Source organism: Giraffa tippelskirchi, chromosome 3, assembly GCF_054371585.1.
Source record: "Giraffa tippelskirchi isolate mGirTip1 chromosome 3, T2T-mGirTip1v1.2.pri, whole genome shotgun sequence".
NCBI lineage: Eukaryota > Metazoa > Chordata > Mammalia > Artiodactyla > Giraffidae > Giraffa > Giraffa tippelskirchi.
The window spans coordinates 90178820-90195900 of record NC_137277.1 but is presented as its reverse complement, the minus strand read 5'-3'; the positions used below and the strand labels follow the sequence as shown (position 1 = coordinate 90195900).

Genomic DNA, 17081 nt, shown 5'->3' with positions numbered 1-17081 from the left:
CCTTTAATATTAATGTTCTTTGTGATTTCCAAAAAAAGGTGTGTGTGTGTGTGTGTGTGTGTGTGTGTGTGTGTGTGTGATAGATGGATATGACACATTGTTTCTTAATTTATTTGAACATGGAACTCTTTCTTCATGGAGAATCTTATAACACTAGTGATCTAAGCCATAAACTCAGAAAAACCACCATCTAAGTCGATGTTCAACATCACTAATTATTAGAGAAACACAAATCAAAACTACAATAAGGTATCACCTCACACCAGTGAGAATGGCCATCACCAAAAAATCTACAAACAATAAATGCTGGAGAGGGTGTGGAGAAAAGGGGACTCTTTGCACTGCTGGTGGGAATGTAAATTGATACAGCCACAATGGAGAACAGTATGGAGATTCCTTAAAAAATTAAAACCAGAACTATTACATGACCCAGCAGTCCCACTACTGGACATATACTTTTAGGAAACCGTAATTCAAAAAGACATTCGCCTCAATGTTCATTGCAGCACTGTTTACAAGAGATAGGACATGGAAGCAACTTAAATGTCCATCAACAGACGAACGGATAAAGAAGATGTGGTACATATACACAGTGGACTATTACTCAGCCATTAGAAGGAATGAGTTTGGGTCGTTCGTAGAGACTTGGATGGACCTAGAGACTATCATACAGCGTGAAGTAAGTCAGAAAGAGAAAAGCAAATTTTGTATATTAACGCATATATATGGAATCTAAAAAATAGTATAGATGAACCTATTTGCAAAACAGAAATATAGACACAGATGTAGAGAACTAACAAATGGACATCAAAAGGAGAAGGGGCAGGGTAAGATGAATTGAGAGACTGGGACTGACGTGTATACACTACTATGCATGGAACAGATAACTAGTGAGACCCTGCTGTATGGCACAGAGAACTCTACTCAGTGATCTGTGGTGATCTAGATGGGAGAGAAATCCAGAAGGGAGGGCACATGCATATACAAATGGCTAACTCACGCTGCTGTACAGCAGAAACTAGCACAACGTTGTGATGTAACTATACTCAAGTTAAAAAAAAAAATGTATCCTAGATGTAGACTAAATGTCAATAAGGGTAATAAACAAGGAGGAATAGGAGGGGGATATAGAACTGTATCATGAGAAGCAAGGCCAAAACTATTCTGCCGAGGAAAGGTGAAGAGTAAGCCTGGCAGACAACAAACACTTCTCAGAAAAATGAGGGAATGCAGTTGTTCTATACTGTCCTGGTACCTAGAGCAATGCAGTATTTGCAAGTAAGGCTCAAAATATGCATTTGAACACTCTCTTCAGGAGATTTGTATCCAGAGAGCCTGATAGTTGCTCTAAGGGTCAGAAATAGAGCCCAGAACAGGAAGGTCAGCTAAATCTTCAGGAAGACCACTGCAATTAAAGCTTTTTAGTATCACAGGGATGATGGTGGAAACAACAGTGAGCTGAAGTATGTACAGGGGCTGGTTAACACCCAGGAGGCACATCAAAGAAAAGACACCTGCATTCGTCAAGTAGGAGGTCGGATGACTTCCAACACCACATGCTCAGGGAGCTCCCTGTAATCTCCACAGTCTCACTCACCCTTATGTTTCAAAGACAAACACGGAGCCCAGCACAGAATGGGTCTCTGAGAAATACCGGTGGAACACGTGAATAAATGAAGTGAAAAATAAAAGTATCTGGCTCCAAAGTCAAATGAAAAGAGAAAGGCTATTTCATTTCTTGGAGATTGCTAAATAAACCAATTGTGAATCACAATCAAGGTACTCACAAATATAAGGAAATAGTCTTCTAATAATTTCACATCTTGACTTGGAAATCAACTCTGAATTAAATCACACCAAGGGTCGCTGTGAGCTTCCCACAGTAAATATGTGAAAATGCAGTGCAGATTGTAAATGACTATCAGAAGGACAGGGTGATTATGGTAATAATAATCCAGCCCGACAGATTATGATAATTCAGAGGGCTGGAAACTAACCTTGAAAATGAAACCACCTTTTATAGCCACAGGTCTGAAAAAGGTCCATTAGCCATGTGTTCTATTTGTTTAATTGTCAAAGGAGGGCATATTTTAAAACACCTTCAAAAATGTGATCGTGTTCTGATTGACCTGGCAAGTTAAGCTATTTATAGTTGAGTCTAAGCAAATTTCTTTAGTCATGAGACACCAAATTCTCAACAAAGAATATACATTAAATCGACCTTTTATTTAGAAATTCTTGAAATAGGAAGCTTTCTTTCACTACATACAAAGACTAGACTGTCAGATACCATATTTGTATCCATTTCCTAGAAGACTGAGGGTTCTTTCAAAATACATCTATCATTTCTCCACAGTGGCTGATCAAACCTGTCACTGAAGAATGTTCTGAACAGGCAACTTGTAGTATAAGCAGGGTTTATTTCTGTCAGAGACTGACTGCTGAAGTGTGAAAGAAACTCATTAAAAATCTCTTACTGTGAACTTACATTGTTAAAAAAAAAAAAAAGAAAGAAAAGGGAAAAAGAGAAAGAAAAACCCAAGAAAGAAAAAGGAAGAAAAAAAAACTTAATGAAGGGTATACTCAGCCTACAGATACACTCACGGTGCTTTTCTTTCTTATTCTTCTTGAGGAAACACTAAGAAGAGAGCAATTAATCCTGGGAATACAGCCCACACTGACTGTTCCAGGAAATCAAATAAGGTCATTTTATTTTATGCTAATATTACGAAAAGCTAAGGAAGTAGATCAGAATATTGTACTATAGGAATAAACGACGCAAAATAAACAACATTGTTTACCTTAATCTTAAAACGAGGTTTACGGCACAAGAAGCTTCTCTGTAGTCTTCACTAGCATTGGGTAGGCCCTTTAAAAACAAAACAGCCAACGGTTATAAACTCAGGAAACAAATGCATAAAATCATGATAACCCTTGATTCATAAGAGTCCTTTCTTCCTCGAAATTTCAACACTAGGCCTTTTATTACAGGCCTATTATTTGGCCACATAACACCTCTGTGTGAAGGCTGGAATGATGTTTATCTCCCATCACAACTGTGGAACTGAATGTTTCATATAGAAAGCCTCGGTAGGAGGATGGGCCCTGTGAACAATTGGTATACACTGCAGTATGTCCAAAGAAGAAAGATCAGCCATCTAAAGGGGCACCCTGCAACCTGAGCCGTGGACTGCATCTACTGGGCCTTGGAGATGCACAAAGGTTGGGCACTTTAAACTTCAAAGATGCAGAGGAAACAGGAACCTAGCAGATGAGGCCACAGTTTACCTTTCTCACCTAGAGTCTGTTTCCTTGAACACAGATCATCAGTCATGAATGCCTCTATTGAATAGGCCCTTCCCCCTGGACATGAGACCTTCCTGTCAGAGTAGAAAAAATAAGGAATTTTTGGTCAAGACTTGGCTCTGCCACTGACCAGCTTTGCAACTGTGGGCAAGTCATTCTGTGAACGTATTTTCTCATTTACAAAATGGGGATAATATTTGCCTCAAAAGTTTCCTGGGAGAACAAATACTATGTATGAAAAGGAGTCCAACTATACCATGTTATACAATACTATGTATCCTAATTCCTTTTTCTGTTTCCTTTATTCTTTGCCGTCTGATCCTTTATTATTCCTACGTCTCCTTTTATCATTCAACCAATCCCCACAGTTTATCTCAAGGTGCTATACTAAGTTGCCTGCTAAGTTGCTTCAGTCGTGTCTGACTCTCTATGACCCCATGGACTGTAGCCTGCCAGGCTCCTCTGTCCATGGGATTCTCCAGGCAAGAATACTGCCGTGGGTTGTCATTTCGTTCTCCAGGAGAATCTTCCTGACCCAGGGATCGAATCTCCTGCAATGGCAGGCGAGTTCTTTACTTACCACTAGCGCCATCTGGGAAACTAAGTTGCTTAATACAATGTAAAGACATAAACTGAATCCTGGCTCCTCCTCTAAGCTGTTGTGCAACCATGGATGAGCCACTTGGCCTCTGCAAATCTTTGCTTCCTCATCTATAAAACAATGGTCAAGGACTAGATGTCTGACCTGTAACCATGAAAGCCCATCACTCCATCTCCTCTGCATAACAGCTATTTCATAAAATATAGATCAGGTGGAATAGAAATAAATTTAAATAGAATATGCAGATTTAAGGGGGAAATTTGATCACCGGGCTGGTAATACTTGATAATATAACCACTTTGGGCTTCCCTGGTAGCTCATCTGGTAAAGAATCCACCTGCAATGTAGGAGACCCCGGTTCCATTCCGGGTTGGGAAGATCCCCTGGAAAAGGGATAGGCTACCCACTCCAGTATTCTTGGACTTCCCTGGCAGCTCATATGGTGAAGTCTCTGCCTGCACTGCAGGAGGCCTGGGTTTGATCCCTGGGTTGGGAAGATCCCCTGGAGGAGGGCATGACAACCCACTCTGGTATTCTTGCCTGGAGAATCCCATGAAGAGAGGAGCTTGGCAGGCTACAGTCCATGGGGTCGCAAAGAGTCAGACAGGACTGAGCAACTAAGCATAGCACATAACCACTTTGAGAGCCAAAGGGCTTGCTATTAATTCCATGGCAAAACCAAAATGGGGGGCCTACACTCTGAGTTTGTATCCATAGTCCCTACCCTGGATAGCTCAGCATCCTTCATCAGGACCCAACACAACTCATGGCACACGAGTTCTGTCACATAACTTTTAATACGAATTCATTTCATAGTCACTGAACTATTATTTTTACAAGGAAAGTTGTAGAGATAAATTGGCTCATAAAATTCAAGGATAAAAGAATTACAAAAAGTCATGAAATCCAACCAGGAGCAAAGAAAGGAAAGTATCAATTAACTATAATGTTTTGTGACTGGAACCTAGTAGAATGGTGAGTCATTTTCTGTCCTTCTCCCATTTCACACAGTACCAGCAATTTTGGAAGCAGTCTGGTAATCAGTTCTTGCTTTTGAACCTATCATTTAAAGGTTGGAGGCCCTGAGAAGCATGGTCAATAGTGACAGTCCTCTTTTTTCCATACCCATTAAAAAAGAGAGTTTACAAGCCCCTGCTCTGGAAGCAATACTCTGATACCATCTATCTTTCTGAAATGTCAGGTTTTGTTTGTTTTTTTTTTTAATCTGTCTTCAAAGCATCTCAAACATAAATGACAGGCAGAGAAACGTACCTGAGAGTCCTGCACAGAAAGGGACTGTATCTGCTCGGGGATGCTGCTGGCGTTCACCACCATCTGCTAAGAGACCCACCATTACAGCATGTTAGGACACCAACATGGGACATTAAGGTCAGTGTGGTTACATTAAGTCTCAGTTATCAGAGACAAAAATCTTACATAATTTAAGTAATTTTAACGCACCATTTCCCGGAGTGTGGTCCTTTGACAACCTGTATTGGGATCACCAAGGACACACCTTAAAGATTCCTGGGCACCACCTGGCCTATGATTCAGAATTTCATTGAGACAGGAGACAATCTGTATCTTTAACAAGGTGCACAGGTGACCCTTATGCTTTTGGAGAACCACTGAGCTTAAGTGAAAAGGCATGGACAATTTGGTATTTTAAACTTGATAACAGAAAGATGCTCAAGGAGCACTTTTTTTTCCTGTTGCACAACTTCATCTCAAGATGGGAGCCCCTTAATGAAAGGATGTTAGGATTAGCACAACTTGCCCCTTTTAATCATTACTTTGAACAATTTATTTGCAGCACTGGATTTCAAAAAATATCTTCCCCAGAAGAGAAACTAGAATGAGAGGTTATATTTTCCCTTCTAAGCTAGAAATCTGACCCCAATGTGATACCCCAAATATTTCTGCCTCAAGCCCTACTTTTGTGAACTCTGCCCCGAAACAAAACTTGAAAGATAAACTGAAAGAGAAACAGCATCAACAAAGAATGAAAAATACATACTATTGCCTAAACTTACTATCAATTCTAAAATTATCAGAAGTCATCAGAAATTCGTTGTGCCAAGAGTTTTCGAAAGTTTGAGCATGAAGTTTTTGTATGCTTCCACAAAAATAACTGTGTTAGTAATGAAGAAATAGGGGGAAGTGTACCTGCATCTGCAATTTACTTTGGATTGCATCCAAAATCAAAGATAGACCAATAGATGAATAGACAACTGTGAGATGAAGCAAGTATAGTAATGGCAGCATCGAGGTAATTGCTGGGTAGATTTCACTATAAAATGCTTTCAATGCTGTCATATCTTGGAAATTTTTCACAGTAAAATGTTGGGGTGAAATGATTATATTACAAGAACAAATAACCTGTATTTACTAACCAGCCAGAGGACCTTTGCCCACCCCAAATGATTTCTTGTAAAGAATTTTCCACACTGATTCCACAATCTTCTTATCTTTAAGTTTCTAAAAAAAATATCTATTGAAGTATAGTTGATTTACAATGTTGTGTTGCTTTCTGGTATACAGCAAAGTGATTCAGTTACACATATATATTCTTTTTCATAGTCTTCTCCATTATGGTTTGTTACAGGTTATTGAATATAGTTCCCTGTGCTACACAGTAGGATCTTGTTCATCTATTTTATATATACTAGTGTGTATCTGCTAATCCCAAATTCCTAATTTAACACCCCCACCCCCACTTTCGGTAATTATAAATTTGCTTTCTATGTCTGTGAGTCTGTATCTGTTTTGTAAATAAGTTGTTCTTCTTTTTTTTAATGTTTCGGTCCCGAGGCATGTGGGATCTTAGCTTCCTGACCAGGGATTGAACCCTCACCCCCTGCGTTGGAAGGCAAAGTCTTAACCACTGGACTCCAAGGGAAGCCCAGTAAAAAAGTTCATTCTTAGTAAAGGTTTGAGGTACAACCAAAAGCCACATGAGCACCTACAGAATATTCTACCTTTAGTCAAAGAAGGTTTGTAATCTGGAAAATTCTTAATCGCATTTACTACAGTGACAACTTCTCTTGCCCCTGGGGAGGTCCATCTCCTGCCCTGACCCTTACTCCTGGACCATCAGGGGCACAGAGAACTATTTAGCTGGACTGGGGGCTGGAACCCCATGCATACACATAGCCTCACTGTGTAGGTATAACCCTGCATGTGAGAAAAAAACCAGTCTCCAGCCCCCACTGGTATACGAAGTGTGCAGAGACATACAGGAGTGGTGGAGAGAGAGTGTCCCTGCACAAAATCTCTTCCTTGACAACCAACTCTAGTCTGCTAGAGCTCACCACCACAGATCCCATTCTATCAGTTTAGGGCATGACTTCTGGGTACACATTTTCAAATGTCAAAACTTACAAGAAAACTAACACATTAAGCAGTTGTCATTCATTAACAGTAAAATATATATTTATCTATTGGACTTTTTTTTTTTTTTGCTTTTAAACAGTTCGCTATTAATATGGACACTTGAGAAAATGAGTGTTTTTATAGGAAGAGGAAAGAAAAATAATAGATTAATACTGGACTTAGCCCTGGAGCCAGGCCTCTGAGACTGAATGAAACAGGAAAAGATCTTGGAATGGAGAGAAAAAAGTGACAACAATCATTTTTCTAATTTTCCTAGTGCTCTGTCTAATCTTCTCATTTTCTGTTTTTAACAATGCCATGGCTAAATGCGATGTGTTATCCTGGATTGGATCCTGAGACAGAAAACGGATGTCAGTGGATAAACCAGTGAAATTCAAATAAAATCTGAGATTTAGCAGACAATAACGCAGCACTGACATGACTCAGTGTCTAACCAACGACCAACAAAAGATCACTGAGGGTTTTTAGTTGTGACAAACGTACCAAGGCTACAAAAGAAATTAACAGTGAAAGAACACAGAAGAGGAATGGATGAGAACTCCAAACTATCTTTGCAAATTTTCTGTAAACCTAAAATCACTCCAAAAGGTTTCTTTTCAGAAATACAGAAGACTAATTTTAGCCACAACTAGTTAGAAAGTCAGTCACCTGCAAAAAGAACACCTTGTAGGAAATGATATCATAAAAACATCAAGTTAAAGCCAGTTGTGATGACTATGGCTCAGTAGAATCAGTTTGGAGGGAGAAATCAAATCTTGGCCTCCCACAACAAATGGATATAAGACAAACAACATGAGAGCTGACAGGCTTTTGGAAAGTGCAATGTCATCAGAAGTAATTTTGAAAAGCTAAAGGCAGTTTTAACAATCATCCAGCGATGCAATGAATTTAGCTTTTACATGGTATCTAAGCTGTGGTACAATTCACTTACCCTAAATCCACACCAAATGTATTTTCTCTTCAGAACGAAATATCAGAGTTTGGAAACAATGAACCTAGTCTAGACGTTATGATAAAATCCTTCAGTACACCTGCTGTGGGCCCTACAGAGCTTCTGTCATCAAATCTGCCCACTTGGCATCATTGCTTTCTATTACTAAGAAACAAGGACAACTTTCCCAAAGGGATTTCTGAAGTGTCACAGTTGTTTGGGAGGAGGGTTGTTTGAGACTTCTAATAGGCGGATATTTAAAACAAATCTTCAGGGACGTGGAGCACACAATCTTTCTGGATTCCAGTCTGGACTTCTGAATTCAGAGCAGCTGGTGTGGTTTTCCTAGTCAGTGGTCCTTGATCCTAGTTAGCCACATGTCAGAATCACATGAGCAGCTTTTTATAAATCAGAATTGCTCCGGACATCACTCCAAACCACCAAATTGTAATTTGATTTGCTGGGCCTAGAGATCTGCATTTTTAAAGCTCTCAGTTTTTCTGATATGGATAGCAAATCATGTTTTCATGTCACCTAACATGTGAATTATTTACTTACTACAAATTAATAATTAATAGCAGGTGACTAAAACTTTGCAAGGCTATTTCTAAAAACAGGTTAGGGACACACTAGGACCAATTTCTCACCGAGTTTGGCTATGAATCTCAGCAGATAAATGGTGTAACTCTGCAACTTGACAGTTTACACCAGAATGTCTCATCTCCAAATATGGCCCAGTACCAGGCACATCTACCCCATGTCCCTCTGGCAAATACCCCACCCTGGCCTTCTCGATTTTCTCCAACTAACCCTATTAACATAATAACTGGACATTCTGTCTTATGCTTCCCCGGAAGCCAACGAGTCCCTCACAAAACCAGCATTTCTAAAATGCCCCTCATCTATTGGAGCACCTCAATCTAAATAGGGAACTACTAAGGTTACTTTTTCTAAACTTCAGCTTCCGTCTCTAAAACGTCTTCTGTCTCTTCCCCCCCTTCTCACCTATCCATAAATACGATAGAAGTATTCAGACATTTGTTTAATATCTGATTTTCAGTACATGGGTATCTACGTCACCAGCAAAAATGTAGAGCATACCTACTAGATGCTAAGGGAAAACAAACATGAATAAAATACCATCCCAGTCACCCAGGGGCTTATAGTCAAGTAAACAACTCAACTACAATTTAAATGATAAGTATTACTGAAAAGCTTATTAACATGCAAACACAGTGGCATTTCAATGTACCATTTAGTACAGACTAAGCATTTTCCCTCTAAAAGATGTTTACAGGTAAATGGTACACAGTCTGAGACTGTATATAGGTTTTTTTCCCCAGTTTTATTGAGGTATAGATGACAAGATATTTAGCATGGCACAGCTTTTGATAATAGCAGCTATAAAAATCCAAAGTCAGCAGATTCTATCACAATTCTATGTACTTATGCTTTATTTATATGTGCACCCCTCAAAATGCATACACAAAAAATGTTAATGGAATATAGTCTGTAATAGCAACCTCAATGCTCTCACCAAGAAAGCAATGGTTAAATAAACCATTGTGATAGGGAATACCCCTCAGCAGTTAAAAGTAAAGAGGCAATTCTATAGCAAGTACTGTGGAAAGATTTCCAAGATATAAGGCAAGATGCAAAATTTTATAGTTTTTATGATCTTAATGTTTTTAAAATGATATGCTAGATTTCTTTATGTACATATTTGTATGTGAACAAACAAGAAAAGGTCTGGAAAAAAACAGTGCAAACTGATAACCTCTGGAAAGACAGGACAGGGGTCATAGGGGTCTGAGGGGCAGCAAAATAAAATGGTCCCTTCGAGTTATTTCTCTTTAATTCTCCCATACCTTTTACAAGTCTTTATGTCCCTCTCAACAAGGCCTACCCAGACCAACACATTCAAAATTATAAACTCCTACCATACCATACCTCACCCTCTATCCTATTCAATTTTTTTCCCATTACTCCTATTCCATTGTAACAAACCACATAACTTACTTATGAACACTACTGGATATAATTTATCTACTCCCACTGGAATGGAGGCTTCACAAGGACTCTGTTTTCCTCACTGATGTATTCCCCCAGTGCCTACTAAAACAGTGCACATCATATGCTCATTACACATATTTATATATATCATTTATATTTATATAATTTACTTATATTTGTCGAATATATTCAACAATTTTAATTTCCTTTATAATAGATTAAAAAATAGTTTTTGCTTCACATCCAAAAAGCAATTTGGTGTGACTGGCAAAATCAGGGGGCTACTTTAATTAAAAGCTGAAAGGACACAGGAACCATCATTGGAGAGAATGAACATAGCACATGATACTGAAATGTTAGCCCTGCCAAAAGCAAACAAACAAACAACAAAAAAAGAAACAAACAAAAATGGTGGAAGTTGTGTGATAGCAGGTGGAGCTGGTGATTTCTAAAGTTTGGTAGGAGTGTTTACATTCAAACTAATGTATACTTTCACAGAAATAAGCCTATCTATACACTTCCTTAATTATAAACCAAGTTCCCAGTATGGGCACAGATGCCACTGGGAAATCAAATGAGTCTAGATACAGTGAAGTGCCCAAGACTTCAAATCCCACTCAAGAAGGTTGACAAGGATGCTTTATGACAAACTGACAGCATGCCATACACTGCTCTCTTTCCTGGCTATGAAGACAATACATTTGCCAAAAGACGCTGCTATTATTCAAATAACAGATCAGTTTTCAGAGCAATTTCAACAAGCACATAGTAAGATATTCTCAAAGTAAACTTAACAAATCCTCATTAGGAAAGACCTACACCCATCTGTCTGTACTAGTAAGGAAGGACTACAGTGAATACTACCCAAAGAAGACGCCCTGCAGTGAACCAATAACGAATGATTTTTGAGTCAAGAATGCTATCGAATCATGTTACTGTGTTCTATTTCTAGGGAGAACTGACACTTCTTGTTTAGAGACACTCTTAGATGAAAAACTTTGATCGGCACTTCACTTGAGATAAAACAGAAAAGTGGAAAAAAAAAAAAACAACAGAAAAGTGGGCAAGAAGAAGGCAGAGTTCATGACAACAGGTTAAGATCATTCCCAAAACATGGCAGGATATGTGTGTGGCCAATGTGTCCTTCTGTGGGACTCATCACCATCCGTGTAACTTCCTTGATCAAAGCTTATATTTTATGTATAAAGTAGATTAATTCATATGATAAATTAAGGGGGAAACAGGATCTGAAGGAGAGTTACCAATAGGAGGCAGGCCCGTCAATGAGACGTGAGAATGAAAAGAGAATAGAGGGAGGGGAAGATGACAGGGGAAAGAATGGCTTGTGACTCTGGTGTTCTCTTCTTAGATGGTCCACCTGGTTATTTCCACTTAAAGCACAATGATAAGATTTACTCCTTTTAATTAAAAGGGAATGTCTGCTAAATTTAAAGAGTTGGAATGGATATCATGTGTAACCCAAAGTCTTCTGTTTTCTTACTGAGAATATATTAATTACTAGCTTTGTAACTATTTGGAGCAATTTAAATATGCTCAAACTTCCTCTAGGAGAATTAGCAAGTTCTCTGAACTACAGTCATCATTAGTCATTGGGATAATTAACCAGTGGAGGAAGTAAAGTTAATCAAAAGATAAGCAGTTCTCAAAGGGAAGAGGATAAAAGAGTGTGTATTGCCTCCTAAGTTGCCCAGAAGATTTAAAAATCAAGGCCAACAAATTGAACCTAGAGTTTCTAACCATCTGAATATTTTGCTATATGGTAAACCAAAAATCAAGAAATTTTCCTGTATGCCTACTCTGTTTTCTAAGTGACATAAGAATTTAAGATTAAGTGAGCAACTAACTTGTGCCAAGAACCCCACTGAGTGCTTTATTACATGATTTTATCAGTCTCATAGCGATTTTATAAGTACTGTGATCACCGCTATTTGACACAGGAAGAAGCTGAGGTTCAGAGAGTAAAGCAATCTCCCCCAATATACACAGCTCCAAAGTATTGGATTGGCCAAAATATTCTTTTGGATTTTTCCGTAAGATGTTATGGAAAAACCTGAATGAAGTTTTTGGCCAAGCCAATAAGTCAGAAGGCATGAAGATCTGCCAAGTTTACGTGCCTCTTTTTTTCCTACACCACAAAAATAAAATTCTGAAGGTTCTTCCCCAAACAGCTCAGACTCTAATACTGGCAGGTAGAAGTGTAGGGGAGAGAGGAGGCAAAGAACTAAATAAGTAACCACACTCACCTCTGGATTTTCTTCTTTTACTCTTCGTGACTATAAAACAAATACATATTCATTAATACATACACACCTCAAAAAACCACAAAAATAAAGTCAGCTAACTATCATCAAGGTGATCTACCTTTTCTTGAGAAAAGGCTGCTTTCCCTTCTTCACTTTTCTCATCCATCTCGTCGTCGCTCCACTCCCAGTCACCGTCTTCGGTTTTATGAAGGTGACCGCTTGACCCTGGAACTCGTCTCACCTGGATCAAAAGAAATGCACTCAAAGCTTCACCAGTCGAAAGTGAACAGTGCTTGTGAGTGTTGCCACTTGGGTCACACAGCATACACCGACCCTGAAAATAACCTGAGTGGTAATGAATTCAGGGGTAACTAGCAAGGATTGCCCCAACAGACTACACAGCCACCCACACGCATCCTCCATCCAAAGATACTGTTTCTTGAAATGAGTTACTAAATGTATGTAGAACAAAATATTTTGTAAGAGTATCACACATGTCAGTCATGAAGGATCAAATCCTTTTTTCACTCTGGCTTCAGTTCATATTTTATGAATCACTACACAGGAAAGGCCACAAGGAAGGTTTCAAAATTGCTTAAGGAAATGCATGCATGCAAGCAACAGACTGTTGATTAAGAGAAAGTGAGGGACCTGGGCAGCTGCTAGCTTAAGGCATCTGCCATCTACAACCTACATCACAAAAGCAAGTACCCCTCTACTGCCACCTTGCTCTTTTTCAGAATCTGACATCATGCTTGTTTTCCCAGGATTCTGCTCAACCTACTTGAGCAACACAAAACAATATGCTTAACATACCTTATAGCCTTTTTGAGGCCTGTGAGATTGCTAGGAACACAGCAAGATAATCAGCAACTCTGTCAGATGATCTTAATAGATAATAATCTATTATATCTATAAAAACTAGATAGCAACTAGTTCAAAAATATAGAGATGTGGTCCATGCGGGTATGCTTTCCTAGCGTCTCGGTGTTTGAAAAGGCAAAACTTTGCAAAGGAGAGGATGACTGAGAATAATGAGCCCCTGACCAAAGTAACTTGCTTTAAAAAACAGACTCAGATGTGCTTAAACTAAACAATGTAGCAAGTGAACATAACAACCTGTGGTCCATCAATTCAGAGAAGCCACAAGTGGAAAAAAGAGACTATTATCATATGTGAAACAGAACACCATTCCATGTTCGATGCATGTGACAAGGGCTCAGGGCCGGGGCAATGGGATGATCCAGAAGGATGGGATGGGGAGGGAGGTGGGTGGGGGGTCCAGGAAGGGGAACACATGTAAACCCATGGCTGATTCATGTCAATGTATGGCAAAAACTATTACAATATTGTAAAGTAATTAGCCCCCAACTAAAATAAATAAATTTATTAAAAAAAAAAAAAAGAGAGACTGTCTAGTCGGAGAAGGCAATGGCACCCCACTCCAGTGCTCTTGCCTGGAAAATCCCATGGACAGAGGAGCCTGGTAGGCTACAGTCCATGGGGTTGCTAAGTGTCGGACACGACTGAGCGACTTCACTTTCACTTTTCCCTTTCATGCACTGGAGAAGGAAATGGCAACCCACTCCAGTATCCTTGCCTGGAGAATCCCAGGGATGGCGGAGCCTGGTGGGCTGCCGTCTATGGGGTCGCACAGAGTTGGACATGACTGAAGCGACTTAGCAGCAGCAGTCAAATCCCCTCATTTTACAGATGGGAGAACAAAGGGCCAGAAGTTACCCAAGATCACACAGGTATTAGGACAAAATGAAAACGTCCGTTCAAATGCAAGTCTTTCTATGCTAGTTTTTCTATGCTATCGAATATAAATGTGAAAAAGCAGACGTCTAAAAATATCCTTGGAAGACTTTGAAAGAGTATGACATGAGGAAAGACTATTTTCCATAATAGAAACAATTCACTTATACTGTGGAAAGTTCATGAGTCCCAAGGGAAATAGCACAGACTTCAGATGTAAAGCAAGCATTTACACGCATTGGATCAATGTGAAGTCATAAACGCAGACTTGGAGTTGGGTTCGATTTGAAGGCATTACCATGTGGATCCTGTACAAGCAAGCCTGATCACTTTGCCTTGAGCTGCAACATGGAAACTTGAAAAACTACCAAAATGTTGTTACTCATAATCGCAAATGGTTATGCTCAATTTTTTAAAAAAAGCTTTTTTCTCCACTTCAAATAATTTTTTTCTAACTAATTCACCTTCAAAACACTTAGCACTTAGTAAAACTCCTTCTGTGCTTGGCATATATATTTTTCCACTTGGGTTCTGAGTCACTGGAAAGACCTATTTAATGATAGTGATTTTAATGATGCTTATAGATGTTGGCAAAGTACTGCAGAAAAGATGCTGAAATGCACTTCAGGATTTTTAGAACAGATTGCTCATTTTAAAACTATATCAAAGAAAGGGATAACGAGAAAATTTTCTGTTGACATATACAGTAAAATTAATTATTTTCTTAGCAACACTAATCATGATGAGAGCAACAGAGGAAAATCTGTTAATGACTACATTAAAAGAAAGTATTTAAAGCCACATCTACTACAAAACATACTATTAACTAAGAAGTGAGAAGACAAGTACAATTGTGGATCATAAACAGAAAGATACTCTACCTTCACTCAGATTGTAAAACCCAAGCATGGTTGACGATTACTAACATTCACGTGCTCATTTAAAAGAGTATACCATGGAAATCTCTCTGAAAGCAGCCAGATAGTGCAGCTTCCCACCCTAAAATTCAGTTGATGTTCTTTTCCCTCCCATTCTACATTTAGAAAATCTGTCTGTTTTGTTTCTACAAGAGGCATCCAACTACAGACAATAAAATGGCCAGCTTCTATTTCATTTTAGAACCCTGTCTCCCTCCTCTTGGTTTTATTTGCTGGAAGAGAGAAAGATAAAGCAAAATGTCTAGGATTATAGCCTTGGATATTGAAAGAAATGGTGGCCTTTAAGCAATAAATAGTGGTTAAACAAATGGAATGTAGAAATTAGGACAGAGAACAATTAAAAAATCTATGTAGCATAAAATGTTTGTATAAGTGTAGCAAGAATAAGAACGCAAATGTATTCCTTAAGGATGTTATCTCGGTTTACTGGGAAGGAAAAAACTCACAGTATAATTTGAAACCCAGGTTTCACGGTGTAGTTATATGACACTGACCTCTAAGGAAGAGACCAGAAAGCAATTTTACAAAGTTACATCCTTGTAGAGAGTTTCTAAGGATGACAGGAAACTTGGAGGTCTTAAAGGTCTTAGCGTTAAAGCAACTAAGTTCCATATAGTTTAAACAAATAGTTTTTTTTTTTAATTTATTAAGGAACTGAAGAATAATCTACAAAAGAGATGCTTCAAAAAACAAAATGTGTAAAAGCTTCTATCTCACCCCATTCCTTACAATGATGAGAATGGAGGTTACTTACCCTTAGAATAATGCTTGCATGCCAGTTACATCGTTCTTATTCTATTAAATGGCCCACTCACTTAGTAAAGCCAAGAGGTGACTGAATGAAATTTTTCCTCTGTCAGGGGTTTCAAAAATAACCCAATGATTCTTAGAGAAATGAGCTCAATTTAAGTCATAGCTAGAGGTATTCATAAGCTCACAAACTCCTCAGGTCAGAGCTGGCAACAGTGAGGTTAGACAAGACTTTACATGCAGTAACATTCATTCCCCAAACTGGGAATAAAATACAATCGAGCAGTTCTATTTATACCAAACCTCTGGGAAGGAAAGTGATATTATTTTCTCTTTCTCAAAACAGCATTTTTATGAAAATCCATTAAAGAAATAAAGTTCTAATTCCCATAAAAATTAAGTCAGGCTCCACCAGACAGAGGGAACAAGAGTGTGGTTCCCAGGCCATTTCTTGTGGCCGTGGGGTCGGGTGTCAGAAGCAGAGCTCAGACAGACTGGCTAGGGAGAGGAAATGGCAGCAACAAGGGACACAGTCCCTGGAGCCGCCTGACTCATCTTCCCAGGGTTGCCACTCGAAACAGGAGCTTTCTATAAATACCAGGTCCCAGGACCTCCATACAGTATCTCAAGTCGCCACCTGGCCCCAGACATAAAAACAGGAGGAAGCATGTGTACAGGAGCATACAAGAAAGCCAACGGAAGCACTTTCTGCACAAGGTGTTAAATGTTAGAAATGGAGGTATGTTTCTCTAACAAACTGCTGAATAAAGGACGAATGTGCCCCAAAGAAACACAGTTTATTCAAGTTTGTCTTAGTCTTGCATGCTCTTTCTTCCAAGACACTGGCCAGCTGCTTACGGTGCCACATTAACTCCTCCTAGGAGTTGGATTTGGGGATATCCTTGAATGATTTTCCTGTCCCTGGAAATTGTGTATTCCACTTCCCCTTCATTGGCTGGAAACTGCCTGCCCCACTGCAGCCTGAACCCAAGAACTCATCTCACATCCACACACCAAGAACACTCTGGGGATGGCAGAAAGCAACACTCAGTAACTTTTCTCTTACCAGGCATTCTACTAACCAGAAGTAGAAAACATGCTTCTAATCAACTGTTATTTATAATGTC

The 17081-nt window shown here is 39.0% G+C and overlaps 1 protein-coding gene across 9 annotated transcripts in view; it reads right to left on the bottom strand.

The window, feature by feature from the left end:
* Positions 1-17081, bottom strand: part of STK39 (serine/threonine kinase 39) — a 316521-nt gene that overhangs the window by 119406 nt on the left and 180034 nt on the right. For 3 of the 9 annotated variants that reach the window (XM_081582614.1, XM_081582617.1, XM_081582620.1), the window contains 4 exons: positions 12627-12749; positions 12509-12538; positions 5180-5245; positions 2802-2869 (listed from right to left, as the gene is read on the bottom strand). In XM_081582614.1, the coding sequence (XP_081438740.1) occupies positions 2802-2869; positions 5180-5245; positions 12509-12538; positions 12627-12749 (287 nt within the window). Of the gene's footprint in view, positions 1-96; positions 2870-5179; positions 5246-12508; positions 12539-12607; positions 12750-17081 lie in introns of all 9 variants that reach the window. The other 6 variants (XM_081582615.1, XM_081582618.1, XM_081582621.1 and 3 more) reach the window with 4 other exon arrangements.